This window comes from Ooceraea biroi, chromosome 14 (genome assembly GCF_003672135.1).
Source record: "Ooceraea biroi isolate clonal line C1 chromosome 14, Obir_v5.4, whole genome shotgun sequence".
NCBI classification, from domain to species: domain Eukaryota; kingdom Metazoa; phylum Arthropoda; class Insecta; order Hymenoptera; family Formicidae; genus Ooceraea; species Ooceraea biroi.
The window spans coordinates 3,474,511-3,484,396 of NC_039519.1; the positions used below are offsets into that span (position 1 = coordinate 3,474,511).

The following is a 9,886-nucleotide window of genomic DNA, read 5'->3' on the forward strand; positions in this document are numbered from 1 at the left end:
ATTTATTTACGACTATCTAAAGTGACGACGATAGCACGACACGTTGATACGTTTGTTCGTCCGCAGCTAATCAACCGTATCGTTAATTGCGCCCAAGCGCACATACAAGTGAGATAAATAACGAATAATAGTATCAACTACGACTCCGGGAGAGCCTTGCAGAAACTGTATCGAAGTCTCCGCTATCCAGGCGCGCTCCGGTGAACACATAACAAAAATCTCATAATATTCAATTTATAAATGTGTATATATATATATATATATATATGTATGTATCTAATAGATGTATATCTTTATAAATATATAGGATAATAACGATTGCGCATAAAAGAACATAATGACTCGTCATAGCCTCGTTTTCATTTTTAGTATATAGTTGACGAGTGCAGTCGCGTGCTTCACTATTAGAATAAAATGCAAAGTGCAAAGAACACTCCCACTAATGCACTGAAAGTCGTGTCCCAACAAAAAGTATTCAAGTTTGCTTCGATCGCCTGGTGGAAATCCTGGAGAAAACGCGGCGATCCGCTCACGTCGTCCGAAAGAAACGATTTTTCTTTCTCGTCACGTTATTTATCGACAATGCACCGCACCGTTAAATCATTTTACCCTACGAATGAAGTAAGGGCCGTTACTTAGCTTCTAAATACCGTACATTCACTGGTTTAGTATGGCAAGTATTATGACACATGGCACCACAGAACATTATTCAACATTTGGTTTAGTTTTCGTAAATTTATAAATATCACACACGGAAAAAACGAGAAGCGCTACGCATTTTCCAACTTGGAACTGTTAGAAATGATTCTAATGTGTGGAAAAGAGACATATACTGATACTGACAACCTACACTTCCAGCCTTGATTATTCCCTCCTCCGTTGATTGACGTAATTAAGAAAAAAAACGCGATAGTCTCTTAAGGTTTTTGCGTGTTAGTCTTTACAATTAATTAATTAAGAGTAACTTGGAGATCATGTCATTAGTCGGGATTCTATTTTGTTTTCTAGGAAATATTTTTGATAAATTCAAAATAGCAAAAGTCGTATGAAAGATTGAAATATAAAACATCGATCGCAAACGAACAGATTTTCATACCATTGAAGCCGAGTTTGCATTCAGCTACTAAGCTAAGATATTGTTGGAACGTCTCATCACCCAAGTAACTACTACCGATTAAGTCTCGCTTGATAAACTTCAGCTAAATAATAATTAGATTAGCTTTCGAGATTAGAGAAAATGAATTTAACTATTGTTTTTACGAAACGGATGCATTTACGTAGCCGTGAGTGCTTCCAAAATATCCTCGGGTGATTTCTTCATCCTACGGAAGTTCTCCCAGTGCTCCTTCGGCACTGTCCATTCCAGAAAGATCTCCAGATTTCGGGTGAGAGCCTCGAGCTCGGACAGACCGCCATCAGTGACCGGTTGCTTCCCGGCGGACAACAGTGAATCTTGCAGGACGTCGTCGATGAGACGCTTGCCAAAGCCGAGCTCGTCCAATCGTTCTTGCTTGCTGATCCTTTTTAGCAGCACCGCCAGTAGTAACCGCATCTTCTCCACTGTCATTAACTTGTACTTCGCGGTGACCGAGTTCTTCTCGACGACGTCGGAGCCGCCGATTGGCTTGCTGGCGACGCCTCCATCGTCCTCCGTCTCCATTTCCGGATGGCAAATTTTCTCGTGGCTCTCCAGGTCACTCTTGATTCGGAAGAAACTCTTGCAACGTTTGCAGCCATACGGATCGCTCCTACCGTGTATGCACTTCATGTGTTTCTTCCAGTGCGGTAGCTGGGTGAAGCCAGCTTTACATTCCGTGCACTTGAATGGTCGCTCGCCGGTGTGGCGTCGGGTGTGCAGCTTCAGAGCAGTCGAGTGAGCGAACGCCTGCCAGCAGACAAGGCAGCGGAACGGCCGCTGACCATTGTGCGTTCTCTGGTGGACGGTCAGCTGGGACTTCTGGGCAAACCGTTGGCCGCACGTGGCGCAGCCATGAGGGCGATCACGCGCGTGTGTCCTCATGTGCTGCGGGAGGTGGCCTTTGAACATCTTGTTGCAGATCTCGCAGAGGAAGGACTTGACGTCGCGGTGCAGGCACTCGAGATGTTTCTTCAGGGCATCGCGACGCAGGAAGGCGCGCCCGCACAGGTCGCATTTGTGATCCTTCTGTCCCTTATGGCGCTTCACGTGCAGCGCCAAGTTCGCCGAGCACGTGAAGCTGGTGGAGCACAACCCGCAACGGTACGGCTTTACCTGACTGTGCGTGCGACGATGTTGTACCAATTGGCTGCCTCGTGCGAAGCTCTTATCGCACTCGGGGCACTTGTACGGCTTGAAGCCGGTGTGCGTGCGCACGTGTAACTTCAATCGCTCCTTCAGTGGGAACTCTTTGCCGCACTCGTCGCACTTGAACACCGGACCGGCGCCGTGCACCACCTTGTAATGATTTCGTAGGCCGCCATTGCCCTTGAAGCGTGCCTCGCACACCACGCAGCAGTACTTCTTCGGAGTGTTCTGCTGATCGTTCGTCTGCCTGACCTGATCAAGCTTCTTCTTCACTTCGGTGGAACTGCACAGGGAACTGTCGCTGCTCTCCGTGTTTGTCGACGTGACCGCGGACGAGGTTGAACTGACGTCTTCCTTCATCTTCAGCTCTTCCGAATCTACCACGTTGTTGTTCTCGCGTTCTAGCAGGTAATTCGCCTGAATAATCGCATCGATTTTCAGTCTAAGCTCTTTCTCGGAGTTCTCTTTCTCGGAGGCCCCGTCAACGCTGGATCTGCGTTCCTCCTTCTCTTCGTCTTTCATGCATTCCTTCATATTCCCGGATACGTTCTTCTTTCGACGAACAATGCCGTCGAACAGATTCCCGTCCGTGTTGAAGCGATCCTTCTCGTGAATCCCCTGCTGAGCTTCTTCACGATTGGTCGCCTCGGATTCGTCCGGTTCCGAGTTCGAACACGGATCCAACGGTTCCCGTCGATATACGTAGACCTCATCCTTGAAGCAATCTCTCTTGTCCAAGTCCGAATACTGTTCGTCCCCGTCCTCGTCATCATAGTCGAACTCGTGATCAGCAGCGGCCGTCTCTCCAGCCGATTTCTCGTGCGTTTCGTAGTCATCCTCTTCTTTATTGTGCTTCCTTTTATTCGATTTCATCGAGTTCTTCTTCAGTGCTTGCACGCGAACGTTTTTCTTGGCGCTTCGCGCTTTCCTCGCGTTCTTGCCTGCCACTTCGTCGCTGATCCTTTCCTCGTCAGTATCCTCGGCATTGTTCTTAGGCTCTCTCGTTCGCTTTCGGCGCGCCTCCGTTCGTCGATACTTGCCACTTGGGCGTTCCAGGTGGTCGGCAGTTTTGCAGAAATTGAACTCTTGCAGGTCGAATCGCTCATCGCCGTCATCGCAGTCGCCCGAGAAGCTCCGGAGCGCTCTTAAAGCATCAGTCGCGTTGACGTCTTTGAATATGTTCTCCCTGATGCGCGATTGCTTCACCGGCAGCAGTTCCGTCAACTGAACTTCCTCCTGCGGCTGCTCGGGCCCAGCTATTTGATTTAAGAATGTCTGCTGCTGCTGCTGCTGTTGCATGCTGAGCATCGCGCCGTACGTTCATTCAGCCAGCGTGACTCCGGTACAACGTCTCAAGAGACTTCGACGCTCGACTTCAATCTCGGCATAGAGGTTCCGATCGCGCGGCTTCAAGTAACTCACGCCGATCATCGCTTCCTGGTTAAGCTCGTAAACACGCGCTGTTAACGGGAAGAACCGTGTCGATAGGTACGCCCGACATTGTGCGATACGTGGAGAGATCGGCTTTATACGGATAAATCTTGATAATTGATAAGACCATTTGTACTGATATTGCACAGTCGCTATAATAATATAATTTTATTGTCCACGCAATTCACTTTTAAATTAAGCCGCCAGGCACTGATGTCATCTCGCATTCCGTCGATTGGATACCCCGCGAATGCAACTTGATCATTATCAGTGATACATTTTAACGAATCCTAGCAACCGTTAATTCCCGTTCCTCGCGATGTTCTAATGACCGCTCCGGGACATCGTTGACTGTGAACTGGCGCAAAGGTCCTCGAGGAAAATTTCAGATTCGTCTTTTATCGCGACGGCGACGAGGTCGAACAGAGAGAAAGAGATAGAGCGAAGAGGTAGAGGAGAGAGAAGAGAGGAGAGGAGAAGGACGCGCACACGCATAAACGTTTATGAAGAGCGGTCCGCTTATCGCGTTCTTATCGTCCCGATATACCTCGCCTGCGGTCCCTCTCCGCCACGGTCCGCCCGCGCGCCGGTTTTTCCCCGTCCCTCAATGATGACGATTTGCGAAGCGATGCTGTGCGGAATCGAACTCTCCGCGCTCGAGATCGCGCCCGGGAGGACCGCGCTTCCGGGATGCGGGCGTTGGAATCACCGTGTTGTGTGCACCCCGAGCCCTGCCGGCACCACCGAAACACCGGAAGTCTTTTCTAGATCCGACAGTGACGGCTGCGATAGCCCGTTTTCCTCGTCGGTGCGACAATCGACTGACGGCGACGGAGAACGAGAGGACTCTCCTCTTCCTCTCTCGGTGCGGAGGGTGCCGTCGTGCTCTCTCTCTCTCTCTCTCTGTCTTTCTCTCTCCCTGTTGGAGCTGCTGCGATTGCGCTCGCGCCTTTTTCCACGCAAGCGCAATCCTCGGTCGATATCAGCCCGATGCGTAGCACCCCTCCCGCACGATAACCGGAGCTTCTCTCCCGCTCCTCCACCGTAGCTCGATGAACCCTGGCCCTGAGACTTCGTCGCCCTTTCCGCGTTCTTTCAGACGGATCCTCAGTCTTCTCGAATTACCGTCATGTCAACCCTTTCTTTCTTTCGTCTATAGCTTCTCACTTGTTTCCTCCTTTTGCCGTTCACCTACTCGTAGTGCTCACTGTTTCACCGTCATGCTGATTTGGCTTGAGAATCTCAAATTGGATCCCACGTTCAAGATGTCTCTCAGCGACTTACCTCGAGTTCTTGCTGATCTTAAAGTGCAAGCAACGTTTTCAAATCTTCCCAAGATGGATGTTTCGTTGAAAATTCTTGCCGCACGTAAAAGCTATCGACAGCTTCGATTTCCACTTTATCAATCAGTTGTCAATTTCCGCGCGTTAGTTTCGCTTCATATTAATTATACATACATAACAGGATCCAATCGATTTTTCGTTTTTCCCGACAATTTCAATTGCTTCTTGAGAAGTTTTATATTGTTATTGGATAATCTATCAAATTGTCTGAAGAGAAACTGTATAACGTGTGTGAAAATTGGTAAAATTCTTAAAGAATTTCATCATCGATGCCAGCACCGTTTTTGATCTCTTAAGCAAAGCGACAAGATGAAGCTATAGATATTAAGAACGGTTCCTAGTTTTCTATAGTGGTGTTTTGTAAAAATTATAATAAACCACGAGAGATCCTGTCGGTGGAACGCAATCCGCATACATTGCTCCGTGTAATCGTTGGATTTGAAACGCTGACTCGAGTCACCACCGCATCGATGTTACCGAGGGATTCGATCAACTCGTCGCAGTTTTCAATGTCTCGTCGATATCCCTCGGTAGATCGATATTTTCGACAATGTTTTACAATTCAAGCAGTTTGTAATACTTCTGATTAGTCTTTTAATACATTTATCCAGCTATGTGTTCTACTGTGCGTTTGTTTTCCATCTAGTTCTTCTGGAGAATAATCTCCAACGCTTTAATGGCACTTCAATGATATTTTAATTGAACCTGTGTCGATTCTTATCGCTACTTAATACAGTATCAATAAAAGAGCTTTACAAGGTCAATACTCTGAAGACTGTTTTTTCGAGAATCGCTCTGAACATCGAATTTATAAAATGAAAAAAGTTTTACGCAATATTGATTCTTCTTTGGTACGATATCATCGCGTGAGAAGGATAATCAGAATCCCTCTGAATCAGCTCGATTATCTTAGTTCTATATTTACACACTTTGGCTTGGTTTCGATTTCTCGTGTTCGTGGCGGACCCTTATCTCGATCGGAGCGTCACGTTCTCCTCGTTCGCCGAATCGCTCCTCTCCGATTCTTTTTTTCACCTTCCGTTTTTTTCCCCTTTGACTAGACGTTGACAGGCGAAGAGAAGAGGCACGGAAGTTAATCGCACGCGTTAACCGCCATTTAGGTATCGGGCAAGAACGAGCGAGCTGCGTGGGTTAGTGTGTTTTAGCCACTGCGTGACCCCGACAGAATCCTGAATTAGCAGAAAACCGGAGGAACCCGTCACCATCTGAAAGAAATTAGACACACCGAAGGCAATTCTTCGCTAATTCCAATTAGCAAGATTCGATATTATTAAGTTCTACCGAGTCCGAGTACTTGATAATACGTACGGACGAAGATAGCGTTAGACAAAGGTACATCACGACAAAATATGTACATGAGAGTTCTGACAGTTAGAATGCAGTTGTGTGTGTGACTGATGTGATCTCTAAATACAATTATTTAATGATTACATTGTATTATTACTATGAACGATAATTTAGAATGATTAATATTATAAATAAAATATGAAAGAAAGAGATACGAGTTAGTTAGACCTTTGTTACAAGATTCTCGATAATACCAAAATTCAATTAACGTTTTAGTAAAAACTTTCGTCAATATTGTACTTATTATTTATTTAATTAATAAATAATCAATTAATTACAACTCATTATATTCACAATAAATTCAAAGTATCAAAAAAAGTATTCGAGAGAAATATATATTTTTACATTTCTCAAGTTTTATTTGTAAAGAAATACACATAAAAAATCGTCAGATTTAAAAAATATTTTTAATGAATATTTAAAAAAATAATTAATCATCTCGGAGTTATTATGGAAAAGTGTTGCATGTAAAATCATAAACAAGTCATGGAAATTTTACACATGCACTGACGGGATACTTTGTGTACAAGTACGCAGAGAGACATCGATCGCGTTGAGGGCATTTACATCGCGCGATTGAAAACTCGCACGCATTTACGTGACCCGATCTGCTAACCGTGTCGATCAATTTTTGTCACCATCGCGTCGACGACAACGCGCGGCAGCGTGCAGCTTACGAGAAAAGTGGAGCAACCTGAGGAGCAGAGCATGACAAAGCTAACGAGAAATATAAAGCGCGTCCAGCCAGTGATGCTTCGTTAACAAAATTGCATCACGCTCGAGTCACGCAGCCAGAGGAGAGATGTTACAAGTTCTTGCTAACACTTCTGCTTGAAAAACGTCATACCTTTAACGTTTAACTTTAACATCTCGTTTTTTCGCTCGAAATACTGAAATATATTTAATTGAATCGATGATAAACTTATATTAAATTGTAAACTTGCTTAAACAGAACTGCTTGATATACATAATTAATTTTAATTAAAACTTTAAGAAATAGAAAATGCTGCGCATTGTTCTCAATATGCAATTAGCAGTATCGAGATTATTATTATACAATCGGTATCATAATAAACAATTCATCGGAATTAATTGAATCTCAAACTAATCAATTTGGAGCAACATCAACGTGTCATTCAATCGCAAGGCTCTGACGTAATCATCAGGTCAAGGGAACCCAACCCTGATCACTTCCCGTGCTCGAAAAATCTCCTTTCCATTTTTGCCTCCGTATTTCTCGTTTCTTCTCTGCTCTCTCCCTCTCCCCCTCTCTTCTCGCATTCAATATAACACGAGTGACTCCCTTGATCCTCTTTCCCTCTTACGTATAGATTAGCTCGCTTGCGCGTACACATGCACCCGCGCGACACGCGCCACACACCCATGCACACACGTACGCGCGCCCGCGCGCCGCTCCCATTTCTCGTCGCCGCGCCGCGCCGTGTGACACACGGATCTGTGCGCATTGAACTTACCGAAGGCAGGCACACACGGAGCGAAGCGCGAGATCTCGCGGCGCGCCGCCAAGCGCGCGCGATAGTCAGTTAACCTGCGGCCGTCGCCGGCAGGTGCGAGACGGCACGCACGGCACGCACGCGGAGAGTTCGCGACCGCGCTCGCTTACTCACCGGACTGGACGCGCAGCGTGCAACTGGCTCGCCCCGACACCGCCGTCTCCACCGAGGAAGAGGTTGCCTTGCGGAGCGCGTCTGCCGCACGACCCTACCCTCTGGTCGCCATCTTCGATACGCCGCTGTAATCTCTACTCTCCGTCGGCGAGCCCGGCGAAGTCGCGAACCGGTGGGGGTGATGTCGACGGCGGCGATAATGGCCGATAGTACGCCGACGTGACGCCCGATGGCGCCGCCAAGAAGCTCCCGCGATTTGCCGGCGGTAATAAGTTTTAGTCCTTATTATTGAGCAAATTTTATATACAATGAACTTAGGTGCTATTACAGCGTTAACTAACTTTCTAGGAACGATTAAAATCGCAGTCTAATAATGAGACTTATGCAAAGGAATTTATAAGTAATGATATGGTTGTGTACCGAATGAGTTTTGTATTCTTCGATAATCTTCGAATTTCATAGTTATTGAGGTGGTATTGTTATACAACATATGTGCGAGAGGTTAAGAGTTCATATCACTCATGTCTCTCTTAAGAGTTTAAGAAATGTTTTTTTCTAATTTGTAAAGAGCGGGCAATATGGGCTAGTTCCCAGAGCCATATGTATTTATATTTTGTTTTAATAAAAAAAAACAAAAAAAAATTGCCGGCGGTAGTACGAAGGTACTTTGTGGCATTGCGGAGCAAACGCGATTTTTCGTTTAAATTGAGTTTTTCAGAGAGCTGAGCAGGGGTCTAAGGAGTCGCTGTCTTTAAAAGAAAAATCTTGTTTTTCGGAAGCGCAGATGTCGTTTTTCCGAATAATAATACGTTTTTCTTCTTTTCTCTTTCTTTTTTTATAATTGAGAGAACGGCGATTGGTGTCTTGTGTGCTGCATTTGAGAAAAATCAGTTTGCTTGTTATCTCATTGTTTATTTGAGTTTTCCTTATTGTTAATAACGCTTCGTTAAAAATGATTCTCATAACTTTTTAACTCCGTAAATCTGCGACAGATAATTATTTAAATAATATATAGTAGATATGTAACCGGTGTCAGTGCTAATGTAATCAGAGAAATGCAAGTGGAGCTGCTAGATGTAATCAGATGTAGGCAGATTCACGCTCACAATGCGATGAATTAAACACATCTTTTTACATACAAGAAGATATAAATGTATTATTAATATAGAATCGCACATTTAAAAATAAAATCGACAAAGAATAAATAATGAAGTATCTTCATTGATTCAATCAGACTTTCTAAAACGCAGTCATCGTTGCATTACTTGTAATGCAAAATAAGAATGGCAATAATGACTCGTTTCAAGTACACCGACACCATTAGTAGGTACGGTAGATTCCTCGAGTTTGCAATATCATGCTGCAATCGAACAATCGACGACGATATTTTATGAATTTCATTTGAAAAAATTATATGTGAAAAAAGCATTGCAGTCCTTAATTTATAATACAACTCGATACGGTACAATTTTAATCTCGGACGATATCACAGCCACTGCAACGCTCATGTGAAGAGCTCGCAGTGGAATGAAAGAAGACCGTACGAGTGAAACGAACGAGGAACGCCATTAAACTTGATTGCATTAGTTAACGCAATCCTCGATGAGTCACTTCATGAGGCTGAAATAGCTGCCTGCTGGGTTTTATTGCGTGTCCGTGTAATATCTGCGATCTCGTGATCAATTGATGCGTACGTCGTTTTATCGCGAATTTATTGATCCACGGTTAGATAAAAGCATTATAGCAGATACTAGAAGTAGTCAGCGATTCGCAATTGTACATTAGACTCTTGTCACTTTAATTTTATAATTGTTACCCAGGCAGCACATGTT

General features: G+C 44.8%; 1 protein-coding gene and 1 long non-coding RNA gene across 3 annotated transcripts; one reads left to right on the forward strand and one right to left on the reverse strand.

Annotated features, from left to right (window-relative positions):
- Positions 1-362: 362 nt before the first annotated feature.
- On the reverse strand, positions 363-8,407 carry LOC105286730 (zinc finger protein 708). Of its 2 annotated transcripts, none has more exons than XM_011351886.3 (2): positions 8,055-8,407; positions 363-6,284 (listed from the first exon to the last, which is right to left on the reverse strand). In XM_011351886.3, exon 2 carries the CDS (start codon positions 3,590-3,592, stop codon positions 1,274-1,276), a length of 2,319 nt encoding a protein of 772 aa, XP_011350188.1. In that variant the 5' UTR covers positions 3,593-6,284; positions 8,055-8,407; the 3' UTR covers positions 363-1,273. The 2 variants fall into 2 exon arrangements, with proteins under 2 accessions (XP_011350188.1, XP_011350196.1); XM_011351894.2 differs by lacking the exon at positions 8,055-8,407 and adding an exon at positions 7,902-8,048.
- LOC105286741 lies at positions 8,196-9,254 on the forward strand. Its single transcript, XR_895306.2, has 2 exons — positions 8,196-8,319; positions 8,403-9,254. It is a non-coding gene; the product is annotated as an uncharacterized LOC105286741 (long non-coding RNA).
- The last annotated feature ends 632 nt before the right edge of the window (positions 9,255-9,886 follow it).